The 18,046-nt window shown below is 36.6% G+C and overlaps 1 protein-coding gene across 1 annotated transcript in view; it reads right to left on the reverse strand.

The window, feature by feature from the left end:
- The window catches only part of HLCS (holocarboxylase synthetase), a 127,521-nt gene that overhangs the window by 7,935 nt on the left and 101,540 nt on the right, over positions 1-18,046 (reverse strand). Inside the window, exons 7-9 of the mRNA XM_035545978.2 lie at positions 6,070-6,137; positions 4,844-5,004; positions 1,467-1,581 (exon numbers count right to left, since the gene is read on the reverse strand). Of these exons, the coding sequence (XP_035401871.1) occupies positions 1,467-1,581; positions 4,844-5,004; positions 6,070-6,137 (344 nt within the window). The remainder of the gene's footprint in view (positions 1-1,466; positions 1,582-4,843; positions 5,005-6,069; positions 6,138-18,046) is intronic.

Here is an 18,046-nt window from a genome sequence, read left to right on the forward strand (position 1 = left end):
GACCTGTGATTTTGATCATTACCCTCACGGGATTTTCTTTATGAGTGCTAAGGTCTAGGAAAGGAATCTGCATGACTGTAGAAAGAGGATGATGCATCTAGCTTATCTTTGCTGTTGCAGAATTTTGATCTCGTTGCTACTACTAATAAAAGAAATCAGGTGTCATGAGTCACCCTTACTGCTCTCAGTGCCATCACTGAAATGATGGAAAAGATCCTTGGAGTAGTATATAACAAGTAACTTTCTTTTGGCTGGAAGCTTCTAAGATGAAATGTTGATGAAAATGTATATTTTTTTTATACTTCAGAGCTATCATCATCAAGATGACTCCTATGGGCATCAGAGAGAATGCATACAGCAAGTTTCCATTTTAATTTAAATGTTTTGGTGTTTGCAATAAGTAGCTCGAGGTGCAGAACTAAGCTGTCATGTGCAAAGAGACATTTGACAAGAGGAACAGTTTTAAAGCCATTATTTGCTTTTCTTGTGTTAACCAGCTCAGGCACTGGAAGAACACATGGAAGCTGTAAATGGTTGATGGGGCACAGAGAGATTCTTTAAGCATCTCGGTGTAACTTCCATTCTGTAAATGTAGACCATCTCCAAAATGAGGATATAACAATTAAACAGAAAATATAATGGTTGGGCAAGCTTCACAGAAGAAGGTGGTGGAGATACTTTGACTTTGATGTCTTTCCTTGTTAAAGCACTGGCACTTCCTGGAAAATACACATACAGTCTTTTTGGGACTGGCCTTGCTACCTTTTTGGAATCAGCCTTCCAGATAGACCGTTCATCTTCAAAATGAACAAATAGTCTGTCATTCCTTACCCTGCTCCTCCCAGCCTTCCTAACCACTTTGCAAATTTTATGTTTTCAGAGAACTAAAGAAAGAGAGTATTTAATCAAATAATTACTACAGTGCTGCTTCACTGGCAATATGCCAATTTCTGAAAAGATATCAACAGAAGCAAGTTACAAATAAATTTAAAAGGACGAAAGAAGAAATGAAAACATTACAATGTGTACATAGCTCTTTCTCTCCTGATTTAAATGGCATGTTATTTATTTACCTATTTGTCATGTTGCAAAAAAAATGAAAACCAAAAAATCATACATTTTTCTCTATATTCTACTAGTTTTGCAATAGATCAAGGACATTTTCCCTCTCTCCTGTAATGCTCTTTCTTTGAACCCCACTGCACCAGCCCAGATGCTTGCGTTTATGTTTTCCTTGTCAAGCATATGGAATTCTTAAGAAGAATGAAAACATTTACTTTATGTGCTTTCTTTTGTTTTAATACTGTGCTTTATTTCCTTATGCCTGCTGTCATTATTTCTTCTTGTCCTTATCATTTGAACTCATAAACACATTAACAGCAAATTTCTTTAGGGAAAACAAACAAACAAACAAACAACAACAACAACAAAAAACAGTATAGAAAAGCTTAAAAATAGACATTTACCAATAAGTATATGAAATGTTGTTTCAATAAGTGTAGAGGTTACCAGAACTCCACCAAGCTTCATAAGATCACTGTAATAAATATCATTTGGCCATTTTACTCGCAGTTCAATGTCCTAAAGAAACAAAACCATACACATTTAGAAACAATTTGCTCTCTGAAACTGGTTATAAGAACATGGCTCATTCATCACTCCATATTCTATATTTTCTGTACCTCTTTGCCACACTGGATACGATACTGTCAACTCTCCATAATAAGAACCTATTTAAGGGTTTCACAAGTGTTACTGATAAAATCATGGTAACATGGCTACATGGTCTACTAAAGAGGTTGACAGCTGTCAGAGAAAAGTTTAAATTTAGTTAAAAAATAAATAAATAATGGTAGATAATAAAGTCTTAGAGCAACCAAAAGGAGAACTAAAGATAGTAGAGGTTTATAGAATCAAAATCATAAGGTTTTATAGAATTCACTTACTTCATTCATTATGCCCTATTAAAGAACTGAAAGATCTGTTCAAGAAAGATGAAAACTGGCAGCAAGTGTGGGTCACTGCTGATGAAGTGTAAGTGATCAGAGTAAATCCACAATACTATCAACTCTAGATTTGAGGATCCTTGCAGAAACCAGACAACGAGACAACTACTTCTTGAACTCAGCAGACAGGAGGAATTCCAGTTCACAACTATGTAAATACTTCAGTAATATTCTAAATATATTCATGCTTTCGGCAGCTATGCTGAAACCGTGGAGCTGGAAACACAAACTGTGCTGTATGACACTGTTCCAGTGCAATAGAGAAGTTTTTGTTGAAACCATAGAACTGAACTGAACTTTGCACTGGCTACTTAAACACAAAAAGAAAGCAATGTGCTTCTTGTAGTTTGAAAAACTGCATATGACCGTATCCCAAGAGGCAGATTATGGGAGGTGCTCCAGGACTACAAGAGCCATATTCTCTCCTATTGTAGATTATAAAATCCCTTTACAGGATGTGTGAAAACTGCACCTGGATCCATGTCTACTTCTCTGACAGATTTAAAGGCCAGGGAGGAGTCCATTATACATACATTGACAGGAAATACTAACTGATTTTGCTATCAAAGCATGCTAAGAGAATACCACCAATTCATATTCATTACGAAAAAACAACCTGACTCTTCACACTGTGAAAGGATTTAGAGAAGACTCTCGAGACATGCAAAGTATGCCACAGTTAAACAGTATTATCAGTGTTAAGAGACCTTCTGAAGGTAACCAAAGGAGACATCACTTTCCTTCTGCAAAAGAATGACAATATATTCACTAGATTTTACTTAGGGAATCCATATGCCTGTAAGACACTGGGCACTTATTTAGCGTGGCAACTGATGTCACAAGCAAGCATGAAAAGCAAACAAGCCAGTGGGGTATTTTCATGAAACAAACTACACAGTGAAGACTTGTGTTGTTTGCCACAAAACAGAGTGACAAGGTTCTGCATAACTATCAGAGTGTCAAAGAAATGATGGGTAAGGCACAGTGGGAATGGAGCATGTTCTTATTTTCCTTTACTAGAGTGAGATTTCTGCTGTTCTCAGAATGGGAAAGCAAAACACTCTCTGGATATAAGCTTGTTTGAATTTGCAGCACTAACATCTGACAGGAAAACTTACAATTGAACTGTCAGAGTTTGCCAAAAGAGAGCCCAGAACAAAGGCCTATTTAGGCTGCCTATTTAGAACTGCAAACATTCATGACAGAATCCTAAAAACGATGACTGAATGATAAACTGAAACACATGCATTTCATATCTGTCTGTGGAAATCCTGAAATGGACTTTGGGCATAACAAACCCCATTAAAGTGTGTTAAAGAAATATTAAGATTCCCCATACTCCCACAGAGGTAAAGAAATGCAGAGGTAAGAATAAAACCACTTCTCTAAATTAGCCCACTGTTTTCAGCTGCTACAGTTTGTATGGCATGGCTGTTCATCTGACATAAAGAAAAACCCTGCAATACACAAGTCTAAATAAAGGACAAATTGAAGCTCTGAGTTTCAGACAAATCCTTGAATTTCCTTGCTTCAATGTACTTGAGTCCAGACCCGTAACACGTTTTTAACCCATTGTCTAGGACTTGACTTCCTGGGGGGTGGGATGGGACACCACAACAGAATTAAATCCTCTCAAATATCCCCAGGATGTATATTGGAAGACTTTTTAGTATGTATTTTTCTACTTCAAAGGAGATTCAGCAGCTTTGCCTGGGACATACCAAGCTACTGGGAACACAGGAAGTGTCCAAATAAGTTTGGTATCCCAGTATCTGCATTAGTGGTACACATTATCTTTATAGTAATATTTAGTACATCAGTCACATTCTTTCTCTTGAATGCAATAAAATACAAAATGCCACAGTATATCGGGGTAGGCATACAGAAGCAAAAACACCTCCATTCATAAATTAACTCCTTCCCCAGTCAGACTCATATTTTATAAAACTAACCCTTGTCCCTTCTATTCTAAATGGTTAAATTATTCACTCTAGCCAAATATTTTATATTGCAAATTTTAGCCTAAAGCATTTTGTTTTTATAGTCAAGTTATGAAGCACTGAAGTTAGAAGGTTTTAATAGAAAGGCTGACAGACCCTAAACTTCAGCAAAGCTACTGGGTGCCACTATAATAAAGTTCATGTGTAAATGTGTATAAGTCATTGATTTTCTGTAATATAGGAAACATATGCTTTAGTTAACTACTTCTGTAAAATACCAAAGTTTTATAGTTAGCAAATATTAGGAAATGGTAACATTAAAAAGGAGATATATGAGGTGATGAAGAAGACTGGTTCTTCATTTTAATACTGATGACAGGACACTTGATTCCCTCTTGAGAGCAATACTCCTAAGTTCTTGCCTTAGAAATCAGTTTTCAACTTTAAACAAGGGTTGGAAAAATCCTTTAAAAGGGATAAAATGACCACTGAAACAGAACTGACAAAAAAAAGCAGAAAAGGATTTGTCAGTTTTATTCATTTTTCCTTCCTCCCTCTTCCCCAACTCCTTCAGAACCAAAGCAAATCAACTCAATTGTTAGACAAACAAAAAAGACATTTTTTTTATTGCTGAAGACTGAGTCTTAAGTTTCATCAGATTATGAGTGAAATGAGGGTAGTATACTTAATCAGCTCAATAAAAGACAGTATTCATCATATGCATACTAGATTTCTTAAAACATATAAATTAAGTATGTATGAAGGCTAAACTTACTACTGTTGTTTACAACTGTATTAGTGTTGAGTCATTCAATGCAAAGAAGACATAGTAAAAACTCAGAATTTAAGGAAAATGGAAACAGAAACAGGAATTTTGATAAAATTAAAGTGAGATACCTCATATCCTGGTATTGATCTAACTGACTCTACCATTGCCAAGGACACTAGGTGTTGAATAAAAGGAATTCTCTGGCCCAAGTTGGAATGTAGAGGAACTGTAATATGTAAAGTGGATAGTGCACAACCCATGGGACTGAGCCAAACATTTCCACCACGACCTGGGGAGGGGAAAGAAAAAAAAATATTGATTTCAACACAGGAAAAAAATATTTATTAAAAACATCACTTTGTTAATGTAGGCAACTACAGAGGAGAAAGATTCAATAGTACCAACCTGAGAACATAAAATAAGTCCTATAAAGGAGTTTCCAAACTTATTCTGAAATTTAAAAAGCTAAAGTGCAAAGCTTTATCTTTTTTAAATAAAAAAAAAACCAAACAAAAAAAACCACCCCACCCCTACACGCAACAGCAACAAAAAAAGCAGGTTGTTTAGAGTGCATTCTGCTACTGGTTTCCTATAATGTCCTAAATTACTTGCTTCCAAGCTTTGCCTGGTATTTGGTAACATACACATTTCAAATAATCTTGCTTTGTTTGAGTGAAGAAATATTTGTGAAGATTCTCTGTATGTGTCTACAAATCCATCCACATTGTGAATCAACTTGACACATGCTAGATCTGAGTCAGAAACCAGCTAACTGACTTTATATAGATGTGTGCTCAGAAAAGCTTATTACGCTGGGCACTGTGCTTTTCTAATAAACTGAAAGTGGCTTTTATATCAGTGGTAGCACTTTTCTAGACAAGAGGCATAACCCGCTTGTATTTACTTGCGAAAGATTGTGAAAGCCCACATGACGTTTCAAGACAGTCCTGTAGACTCAACAAAACCTCTCTGACAAAAGTCTTCCAGTCTGACAACCCAGTCTTGTTCTAGTTAAATCAAACCGGAGTTCTAATTTGGAAGTCTGAATTGTATTACACTAAATGTAGTGATGGCAGTTTCCATGACTGGAGACTTTCTGGCAGAAAGTAGAAGACCACTAAATCATTTCTGCAAAAGCCACCAAACATCCTGAAAACGTTTACTTTGGTCTCTGTTAACTTAGGTTTTGAGTTTAAATCCACAGTTCAAGCAGGAGGAGAAGAGAACACTATTATTCTGTAGTTTATTATCAAAAATACTCATAATGTATCTTTAACGAAGCTATATGACATTAAAAAGTCCTATTTTGTATGTTTAATATGCATTTATTAGCACAAGAAGGAAACTTACTAACCTTTCCCTTGTGTTTGTCGAACAGCAATTGCTATTAAACCCATCTCCTCAGGCAACTTGAACATTAACCTGCCAATTAAGGAAAAAAAAAAAGTTTATCAGCTGGAACACTAAGCTACATTCATGAAATCTAGGTTTAAATATCAGGTAATATTTTACTTTAACATTGCACTACCATTTATCCGTTTTCAGTTAATATTTATTCTTGACCAAAAAGCATTAGAATATTAGAAAAGATTAATTGAAAAATTATCATGTAAAACATTACCGTATCTGTTACACTGGAAAAAGTTATAGCCATAGTTCATTTAAGGTGCCTTCTGATAACATACGCTTTGTATTTCTTCACATTTTCTTGAAGTGCTTATTTTTTTGCGTGTCGCTATCTTCAGTAAGTGACAACTAGCAATTCTAGACATTTGTTTCTACTTAAAGCAAATTTTTGTTCATACTACAGAATATAACAGCAGCAGTTTCTGATTATTTAGAAAACCAATATGGTGGCAATAAAGCAGTTTAAAAGATACACTATCCCCTGAGAACTAATTATGATTTAACTACAGTAAATAAATCTACACCTTCTGAGAGCTCTAGAGAACACTGGCTTATTTTAGGCTTGTGTTCTGCTTTTAAAATAGTTTCACTTAAAAGAATACTAACTTTCCTCTGGGGATAAGTAGAAAGTGCACTTTAACACCACCAAATGAGTCAATGCAAGACTTTAAAAAGGAAGAAAAAAACCCTACTGTGAGAACTTAGTTCGAGCCGCTTTAAAACAGATCTGAACTGTGCTGTGATCCTTCTTCATTTCACATTTTTGCGAAGAGTTATTTAACAGATAAAATAGATATTCAAGATGGTGCCAGCAAGGCAAACCCAGAGAGTGATTTATAGCCTAAAAACCTCCTTCCAATATGGGCACAAATATCATGTTGTTCATTCATATAAAAGTGGTCTTGTCTCGGAGATAAGTGCAGTCCAATCCTTCAGAGTTATTTCCTCTGAATTTCAGATACATACGAGAGGCCTTTCAAGTTCAGAAATCAAGCAAGTATCCCTGAGCAGAAGGGACCAGCTCCAAGCAGAAATGTACCCCTACTGCTCACTAGGCACAAACATTTTGGCAGACATCAAGTTAAGGAACCATCCATCTCTCCTGCTTCAGTTTGCAAAGTAGGGCTTTAGTAACTGCTGGGGTGACATCAGTAGCAAAAAGTTTCAGAATAGCTTTCAGATGGCTGACTTGCTTTCATAATCATCAAAATGGTAGGTTATTTGAGGATCCAAGCAAAGTCTGGATCATAAATGCCTTCACTCGTCTGAAATACTTGAACCAAAACTGACGAAGCCGTAACAGGCCCAACGATGTTTTTCCACAGTACCACAGAATCAGTGAGACATCATCAGTCAGCAATAACCAGATCTTTTTACCAGTCCCCTTCCGTTTCACATGTAATATGGCTTGATAATTCCTTCCTTTGGACACTATTGATTAGGCGTTGAGACCAGGATCACCCATCTACCTTCAGCATTAAAAATACACCTCCACTTATGCTGGGACCTAGCAGAAAATCTTAGGCAGCTCTTTATGCCCCCCATGTGGCTTCAGCACTGTCATCTGGGAACAGCATGATTTCAGTTACAACAGCAAGTTCATGGTTTTGCAACAAGAAAATCTAATTTAAATTTGGAAGTACAGTTAGGAAGAGATTACAGGCTTTGTCAAAATACACTGATTTCTGTTTCTTCTCCATTCATACTTGTTTATAAATAGGCAAAAAAAAAGTCATGTGCTGCCATGATGGGAGGAAAATAATCAGAGCAGGAAAAAAAGTAATTATGAATCCAAAACACAGGTTTTAGAACAAAGAGATATGATTAACAGCACACATGAATGTAGCTATTAGAGGCTTGGCAGCAGGTAACAACATATTAAACACAGAGACTGAGTTTGTGCTTTTAAGGGTCAGGAAGAAATTCTTTAAGATGGACACAACATGGGGAAGTTGTTAATACCCAGACTGATACAGCGAGGGACAGATAGATTTATTTTTACTACTTCCTGAGATTGTTCTGGAATTACCATAAAGACTATGATGGTAAAAGAAAACAAAAAACAAAACAAAAACAAAACAAAACAAAACAAACAAACAAACAAAAAAAAAACCACAATCCCCTCCAACTTCAGAGCTTTGTAAATTGTGTGTGCTTGTTTTTTTTGTTGTTGTTGTTTTTTTTTCTGGGAGACACAACTTGTATTTTCCTTACCAGAAAGAGTAACTGTACGTGCACTTTTTTACATATTGACTTCCCCTCTTTTCTTTCAACTTAATCAGTTGCAGACTTAACTATTTCATTTTTCTGCAGAGTAACTTAGTCACAATGTTCAACATATTTTTCCCCTAAATTTTTGCTTTCATGAATTTTTTTTTTTCTGGCTTGCTCTACACTTCAGGTCAAAAGAACATACTGAGATACAGAACATGAAACATCTGAAAACAAATTTATGCATCAGGAAGGATATCGGACAGCATTTACATGATCATAGAAGAAGATACTTGAATTTTAGGTAAATTTCTGTTCTCTGCTTTGAACATTTTTGTGTTTTTTTCCAAAATGTAAGCAAGGCACTTTTGGTACTCAGGAATATTAAAACAATTGAAAGATTAAGAGAGAGATTGTATACACACAGCCCACCACCCTGTAACACAACCTATGAATGGTGTCAAGAATAATAAACAATACACAACTGTTTTATAGAAATTTCAAGTCGAAGAAAGTATCTGTCTTCATGACTAGTCAACACAATGACTTTTCTTCCTACATGAATGTAATATGGGAATTGAAACCACAAAAACTATGTTTTGAATAATGTTAACAGCCTGACAACTATAAATTTCATTGATGTTGTGGGTTTAAGGTTGAAATTCTCATTAATGCATCCTGCTGTGTTACAGTATTGCAGAGGTATTACAAGAGGCAGCATTACATTCCAGATGTTAAAATACCTGGACACAAGAGGGTAAGTTATGAAGTCACTTCACTCCCAAGTTTCTTGCCTGAAAATCTCACTCTCAGACAGCTTGTTCGGAACTACTATTTACACAGAGAATTATAAAACAACATAAAAACAAAACTCTCAATGTTTAGTCAAATGGAAAGGTCTCTTGATCAGTTTCTTGCATTACTTTGAACAAAAAGGTGGAGCAAACACTTGCCTTACTTCTTTATAACCACTGTTTCTCTCCATTATGTCTAGTTTGAAAATAAGCAGTGTGGCCAATAGAATCTTTCCTAAACTCTTCATTGCCATACATTTACAATTCATAGACTTTAACTGCACAGTGCTGTGTCTGATTCCACGCTGTGCATCCTGAATGGCCTGCTAGAGGGCATGCTGGCCAAGCATAACAGGTCTCGAGTCCACTCTGTGAGACCTTCCCTAGTGGCAGCACTGATTTGGGTCTCTGTTGCCTACCCGGAAGCCTGTTTTCAAGAGAACATGAAATCCTGAAGGAACAGCTAAAACATAAGGCATTTTTCTGTAATGTATAGGCAGTAGGCTGATTGAGGGCTGGTGGGCCATGATCAGAGGAGAAGCCAGCAAGAATGACATCATGGAGACAGGGAAATTGTTACAGACCAGAAGGAAGAAGGGGAAAAAAATCTTTTAGAGCAATTTGAGGACATCTGCAGACTACAGATCCTGATTCTTATGGGAGACTCTGATCTCCCTGGCATCCATTAAGTGGGCTGCAAGCAATCCAGGTGACTTCTGGAGGGTGCTAGAGACAAACTCTTAACACAAATGTCAGACGATCAGCTCCTTGATTTGCTACAAACAAGGGAGAGCTAGTTGTGGAAGTGATAAGCTGTGGCAGCCTTGGCTGTAGCAACCATGGCTCAGTGACGTTCAAAATCCTGAGGGGAACAAGGAAGGTAAGTAACAGAGTACAAACCCTGGATTTCACAAGAGGAGAATTCAGTTTATTCAGGGAACTGATAGGTGGAATCTTATAGGTGAAGGGCAAAAGGAGCTCAGCAGACCTGGTCTTTAAAGACAACCTCCTGCAAACACAACAGCTCATTAGAATACTTTGGAAAACAGGTAGATGAACAAGGAGCCTTGTTTGGCTAAAACAGGAATGCATGACTGCAAAAAGAACATACGCAAGAGATGGAAGAAAGAACAGGCTAGAAAGAAGAAATGCAGAAATACTCTCCAGACAAGCAACAATGATGTGAGGAAAGCCAAAGCCCAAGCATGGTAGAAACTGGCAAGAAAAGGGTCAAGAACTTCTACTGCTACGTTTTAAGAATAAACAAGGAAAATGAGGGCTCACAGCTGACTGGAACAAAAACACAATGGATATAGATAAGGCTGAGTTATTAAATGCATTCTTTGACTTGGTCTTCACCAACAAGGTCTCCCAGACCTCTACGCATAGAGATAGGGTTCAAAGAGCAGAAAAAATAACAACAACAACAAAAAGCAGTAAAAGCGGATTGACATCATAAATCTCTTGAGAAATCTTGACTCACTCAAGTTTATGAGAGCAGATGGGATGCATATGAGAGTGTTGAGAGAGCTGGCTGATGTCATGTCAAGGTTATTTTCTATCATCACGGTCATAGAGACCAGAGGAAGTCCCAGATGACTGGAGTTCAAGATGGTCTTACACAGCACCCTCGTATTCCAGTTTGGTCACTGTGGTCTAGATGGGTCCACTATCAGTTAAGAAAAAAATGCCTGGATTCTGGAATTAGTTTGTACTTTACCTGAAGGCTGCTTACAACTGCAGTTCTTCAGGGGTTTATCCTGAGATCTATCCCGTTTGTCATCTTAATATATTTACCAATGACCTGGAGGAGATGACATGCGCTTCTGTCAAGTTTGCAAATGACACTGAGCTATGAGGATAATAACTAAGCACTGAACAGGATGCCCACAGAAGTTGTGGAGTATCTCTTTCCTTGGAGGTTTTCAGGACCTGACTAGACCCTGATCTAGCTGGTCTCAATTCACTGTTGATCCTGCTTAAAAGCAGGGGGGTTGACTAGAGACCTTCGGGGATCTCTTCCAACCGCAATGATTCTTTGATTCAAGGAAATATACAGAAACCTGGTATCCTTTCCATCCTTGAAAGCTGCTTAAAATCAGTCAGCAGCCAGCCATTAGCTATTAATTACTGAATTAAGAGTTTAGTCCAGAGGCTGTTCACTGGAATTCCCTATCCCAAATAGGATCCTACATTGAAGTTATTTTCACATGCTTACTAACCTAAATTAACACTTAACTTTATCCATCTTCCACTTTCCATGCAGTATTTTATATATGACCAGGTGCAATACACAATCCCCCACAAGATTGACTCACACAGTTGAGACAGGCAGAAGAACACCTAAACTGTTAATCCTCACGAGTCTTATTTAAATGATAGGAAACTTACTGCTCTGCACTGTTATAACTTTGCCTATATCCAGCAGGCAATATATGTGCCAGAATACACTATTACATGAATGCACTCTTGTGTTCTATTGCAAAAATTCATAGCTTCTTTCACGTTATAGTGGATTTCCCTGTAGCAACGTTAGTACAGAAAGGACCACTTAGTATCAAATTCTCTTTGATCTCTTTAGATATATTAATATCCTACATCACTGTGAAAATGCATAAGGGATTACAATGTCTGAGACTTGTGGAAAACTAAAATAGTACTGGAACCTTGGACTGCTAGTTTCTTGTACCTTACAGCCATAAATACTACCAAAAAAAGATAGTCCTATATTAGTCGTGACATTTTCAGCAAGGAATAATCTATTGATACTATGATATCTATTGATACATAGGTTAGCGACTTATATATACTTTGGCTAGTTGGCAAGTCTTGTAGAGCAGTGCACTAATAACAATATAGTTTAAACAAAATTGCAGTACATAGGAAGATTGTAAGTAGGGCATGTAAGTCATGTGAGTTATTTTTCAGCTGGATCAATGCTCTAATCTGCCTCACCAGAAGTGAACATTGCTGTTGGCAAAAGGGAAGCAACAGTAAAAAAAGGCCAGTGGATAGAAGGGAAGACCAAACCATCTCCTTCTGACCACACATGTACTTAGGCTTGATTTAAATTACCATATTACAGCCTCAGAATAGTACATGCTTTGCTTGTGGAATTGCTTTGAGAATCAGGCCTGCTGAACAGACAGGGTAAAACTACCATTAAATGCTCTTTTTTTTCTGCTCACTGCATTTTTCAGCTGGTAATTTTCTTGTCTCTCTATTTTTATACCAGATATTTTATAATTAATCCTCTGTATATGTTTATAGGCTTTTCCTCTTAAAAAAAGAAAAAGAGAATTTTAAAACACAGTACCATACAGCCAAAGGTGTCAGGAAACATACCCAAATAAGAAGGGACTCCAAAAAATTGGTTTGCCAACAAAATGCCAGTAAAATTTGAAACCTGGGTTCAGACATACTGGTAGTGTTCCAAAACTCAAAACTTAAAGAACTTCTTTATTCAGTAAATCAGCTTCTCTGTGAATATCATCAAGACCACAAAGTTACAGTAAAGGAGGGAGTTTCCACGGGAGATGTGAAGAGAGTCTAGGAGTTTAAGTTGTTTCAATTTCTAATTTGAAAAGCAAACCCCCCCCACACATCATTTTGAACTTTTTTTTACCTTGTAAAAAGTAACCTTTTCAATTCGTGACCTTTCTTTATTTGAAAATGCTACCTGAAGCATACCAAAAATTTAACATAGGATAAATGGAAATGAAACCGATTTCATTAAAAAATGAACTCCAATGCCAAGATATAAGAACTGAATAGTTACTGCAATGCAGTGAAACACATTTATCATAACATGTTCAGAACAGAATCTTCAGAGCGGAATAAAAAGTTATAAACATATTGATCAAAACCAGATCTAACTACTCTTGTCCAAAGCAAAGCATGGTACAGATGCTGAAAAAATAATTCAAACTTACAGATCAATGCAGCTTGTTGTTATGTCACTTCTATCAGTAATTTCGTCACACTTCATTAGATGAGAGTGTACAAGCTTGGTCATCATCTAAGAGGGAAACCTTAAAGTAACCCCACATAGTACGGCAAGAAACAGCAACATCTCAATAAGGGAGCAAATTTATTTTAATTTAGCATTGCATTTACCAACTTACAGTGTGAGCAAACTCAAGCATCAGGATCTAAAAAGTAATCAATGGCAGTGCTGAATTCATACAATCTTCTTTAAAGTCACCTTTCATATAAAATAACAAAGAGAACTTTTTGCATTGACAGCAGTTTTAACTTTGCATTCTAGCCAAATTCTAGTCTGGGTAATTACATTTCCTTACAAAATTTTTGTAAGACAGTCCTTCATTTCCTGTCTTAAATCATACATGGTGTTAAATAGTTGCCACATTCCACACTGAAGTAGATGAAGTTACTCCCAAGTAGCCAGCCAGATACTTAGGGTTAATGTGGAACAACAGACATTGGACATAACATGAAAATTAAAATGAGCATGCAAAAGAATTCTGCTGTGCAGAAACTACCTTGCTACCCTCCCCAGATGCTCCACAGAGGTTCTCAGTGAAAACTGGAAAAAAATTGAATCATTTCAGCAAAAATTCATTCATTGCTAAATAACTGTAAAAGACCTACAAAATTAACTATGCCACTTGTTTTACTTATACTCAGTTTTTTTTCTGTTATCCTTTTAGTACTGAAAATTTCATCAAAAACAATACTTTAAATCACAGAAGTAATTTATACTAAAGAGAAATGCTCTAAAAGCATTTGAATTTTCCTCTGTGATTTGCTTTTATTTCTTTTATTTTATGACTGCAAAGGTGATGTGCTCCAAATCTAGACTGTGGTGGTTTATGACAGTGAGGTGGCTGTTGTTATAAACTTAGGATGTAGCAAATTTCTAGAGTTCCTAATCCAGCACTAAATGAAAAATATTGTGGGTTTTTGTTTGTGTGTGTTTTTTTTTTTCCTCCTCTTTATAAAGGCACACTCACAAGTTTTCCCAAATTAAAACAAGAGGTAACGTGTTTTTATACTGTTCAACATTTCTTTTGGTCTATAGATTAGATTTACCTCTAGGGGACCTGTCAGCCATGTAAACACTCTTTCTGAAAAACATTTTTAACATGAAAAACAACTGAAAATTTAAGCAATTTTTTAATTGGCATTGTTTTCATTGGCCTAAAGCATCAGAGTCTCAATTTTACATTGTTCATATGCTTCTCATTAATTATCATTTTTTAAGTTGTTTGTTTTTAGACTATACTGCTTTTACATTGCTGCTGCTGCTGAAGAGTAAAACCATGATTTAGATCAACGCTGTATATAAAAATAAGTCACATACCTTTGACCACTGTATGGATTACTATCAGCTGGTCTAAAATTTATGTAATTTAAAAACACACATAGAACTTCTTGCAAGTTCTAAATGCCTATTCATATTCTTATTTCTATAATACGCGCTACATTGTACAATGTATGTTACAAGCACTGCCAAGCAGATAGTAATTTGACATGTTATTTGGCATTAAACATATCCTGAGAATTTTGCCCAGGTGTTACAAACATTACAAAACAACTATGACTTCATAAACTGGCAGGTAAACCATAATTGTTTTACTTGTGTGTATTTTTTTTCCATCAGGCCCTGTGAAATATGAAAACTTTCAAGAAGGTATTACTGATACGTACAAAAACAATCAAATGCACTGTATTTCTTCTAAAAACGTCAATAAGCACAGAATTTAATAGCAGAACTCCCACAGACAAAAATGCCAGATGTTTTTTTCTTCTTCATTCAAAAAAACCTTAATGTAGCATCTAGAAAATTCTTAAGTAAAATGTAAGAGATTAATGCACAAGGAACAATTTAATGCAAAACTGAAAAGATAATTTGTTTAAAGAAAAAGTGTTCCGATGGAAGACAGGTTTTGAGAAATTCTTAGGAACTGGCAATATAGGTCTAAAATTTTAGTTATTTGAAACACTCTGTTCAGATAATGATGTTTACAGAATTATTTTTAAAGGCATTATTGCCTGGCACTTCCCAGATACTTTCCACATACACAACTTCTCATGGCAAATACAGATTCAGTATTGTCAGTATTCTTAGCCAGTATTTGCTAAGAAACGGAGGAATTAATTTGTCTGAAATGACATCTTTTTTCCTTTAAAAAAATAACATTTTTGGGGGGTACTTTTAACCTATTCATAGAAGTTTCTTCAAATATATGCAAGTGCTAAGGTTTTGAATCACTTCAGCGTTGAAGCATACCCATCCATGGTACCTCAGCTGGGCTTTCATATACGTTAGTTTTCCCCTGAAGACTCAGGTCCCGTTACCAAGCTACCTTTGTCATCAAGCTTGTGCTTCCCCTTTGTTAAGCCATGCAATGCCTCATAGATGCATTTTGGATTAGGAGTCTGGCCTACTAACCACAGCAACAACATGGGGTATCCTAACTAATACTTTCACGAGGCACAAAAGTACTATATACACTCCTAATTTATTGTTGAGCTGCAACATTTAGCTGGGTTATAAATCCAGAACATCACACTTCAACATCCCACAATAGATTTTTTTCTGCAATTTCTTGTTCCCTTTGTGAATAAAGAACTAACAATGCTTCAGCTTTCTTCTGATTTCAAGCTGCATATCATGTTAGAGATAGTAATCCAGAAAAATTATTGTTTTTTTATGGTGAATAAAAAAGGCAATAAACACAATAGCTGAATTCAGTTGGCTCTGTATTCATGTGTCTAATAATTAAAACACAAAAATGCTCTCATCAACTATCACAGACTTATGCTAGCTGCTCCCTCATAGTGCCAACAGAAACCACAAGATTTCTAAATTCAGTATTAAAGCATACAGCACTTTTCTCATGCAAGAGCCAACATCCAAAAACATATAAATAAGGAACAGAAAAGTTCTGTTTCCAAATATGTTGTTAAATATTTTTAAAACCCTTACTATTAGACTGTGCCAACTTGAAGGCAGACTCCAATAGTTAATTTCATGGGTGATTAAGAATGGATTTCAAAATAAGGAAGTTACTTTATGCTGGCCACAGCATCCTCTGTAGACTCCAGAAACAGTCATCATAATGTAGACTTTAACCACAGACTCAACACAAAATGTAGCTGATATTTAAATCCCAAAACAGTGGATTTTCTTTGTCAGGGCTGGCAGGAGAAAATCCAAAGGTCCCCTTGTAGCCTCGTTATTTCCAATTCTTCAAATGCAAGAGAAGCAGTTACTTCCCAAGTCTGTGAAGTTCAAAGTAACGCTCACTTTACGACAATCAAATGCATACAAATACCTCTCATCATGAGAGGCAGATGAATGGGTAAAGCCTTGAACTGAACTGGAGAGAGCTTACACACAAGTGTGGAGGGCTGCACAACCCTTCTGGTCTGTGCATCTGGATCCCGCGTGCTGCATAAGCAGCAAGGGCTAGGGGGGCAAGAAACCAAATAGGCCCCCAGGTGAATCTATCTACAGTTGGATCTTGGCATTTTGCCACTTTTCTGAGCAATGATCACTGGTATTTGCACATAGTGGATGATGAAGCTTGAATATACCAAATATCATCAAATACATAGCCAAGAAAAAATGCCTTTCGTTCTTGCATTACCTTAGTAAACCCAGGAATTACTTGTGAAAACTGACAAGCATAGCATGTTAAATTCTAACAGTATATCGCTATAAATAGCATTTCAACTTTCTTGTATGAAAAACAAAACAAGCTGCACGAGAAACCACCCCCTGCCATTTCTCCCTCCTCCCTATCTGTACTGCAGTGTTTCTCTGTTGTAGTATCTCAACAGCTAGGATCTCATCCCAAATCCTTTTGTCTGTTACTAGGTTTCGGGTGGATGTGTTTTGATTTGCTTGTCAGATATGTGATCAGTACTCAAAGAGTAATACGAGAAACCTGTTATAAACTCTTACTGAACCTCCTGAAAGGCCTCTGGCTCCTCCTTCACCCCCTTTTTTGTGCATGCTTTAGCTGTAAAGCGAAAGCAAAATACAAGCTTTTCCTCATTCTGGTTTACTGATACATTTCTGCAAAACAGGTATTCAGTAGACACTTGACACTTGAGTTGTACTGAAGCTCTGTCAGATGTGAAGCCACAGCAGAGGTGTTCTGGGCTAGTAAGGGAATCAGCAGATACATTTGGATCACATGCAATAGAATCTAGCATCAAAGAGAAGGAGGAAGACTTGGCGGATTAGTTATATGATACCATGACTCTTAGCAGTACTTAGCACTAAGCAAGAAGAAATTGTGGGACAGACATGGTGGATATTTTATTTTATATGAAACAGTAAGGTTTTATCTAAGGTTAGGATGGTCTTAGCTCCAGAGAAGGGAAAAAATCAACTGGGAAGAATGTCTTAAATGGGAAGTATCAGCACAGACATATAGGGTACTATGCAAAAACTCTATTGTCAGAAATGAATGCATACATGGGAGAGAAAAATCAATGTCTATCACATTTGTGCAAAGTGAAAATCCACCATACCAGCAGAAGGCTATCTCCCAGTACCCAGATTTGTAATCCTGACAAAATAAGCCACAGCTGCATGGAAGCAAGCTAAAATACTAATCTAACAACAGGTCAGTGCTCTAACAGTAGAAACCTGGTGCTGAAAACTGGACCAGTAACTCCAGTTAAGCACTCTCAGTGTTAAGTAGAACACCTGAAGGATTACTCTGTACATTTTACACGTAGCAGTTTTTAAAAGCACTTTTGTGCATATTTCCATCTCAGCCCTCACCTCCTTTGGTTACAACAGTAAGACTCCTTCACTCCCCCCATTCAATTCCTGGCTCACCTTTCCAGAACCTCTCTTGAAAAGTGATACCTAGCCACCCTATCTTCATTTAATTATTTGTCACACTTACCCATAATGACCTGCATCCTATTTATTTC

The sequence above is a fragment of the Cygnus atratus genome, chromosome 1, assembly GCF_013377495.2.
Source record: "Cygnus atratus isolate AKBS03 ecotype Queensland, Australia chromosome 1, CAtr_DNAZoo_HiC_assembly, whole genome shotgun sequence".
Lineage (NCBI taxonomy): Eukaryota > Metazoa > Chordata > Aves > Anseriformes > Anatidae > Cygnus > Cygnus atratus.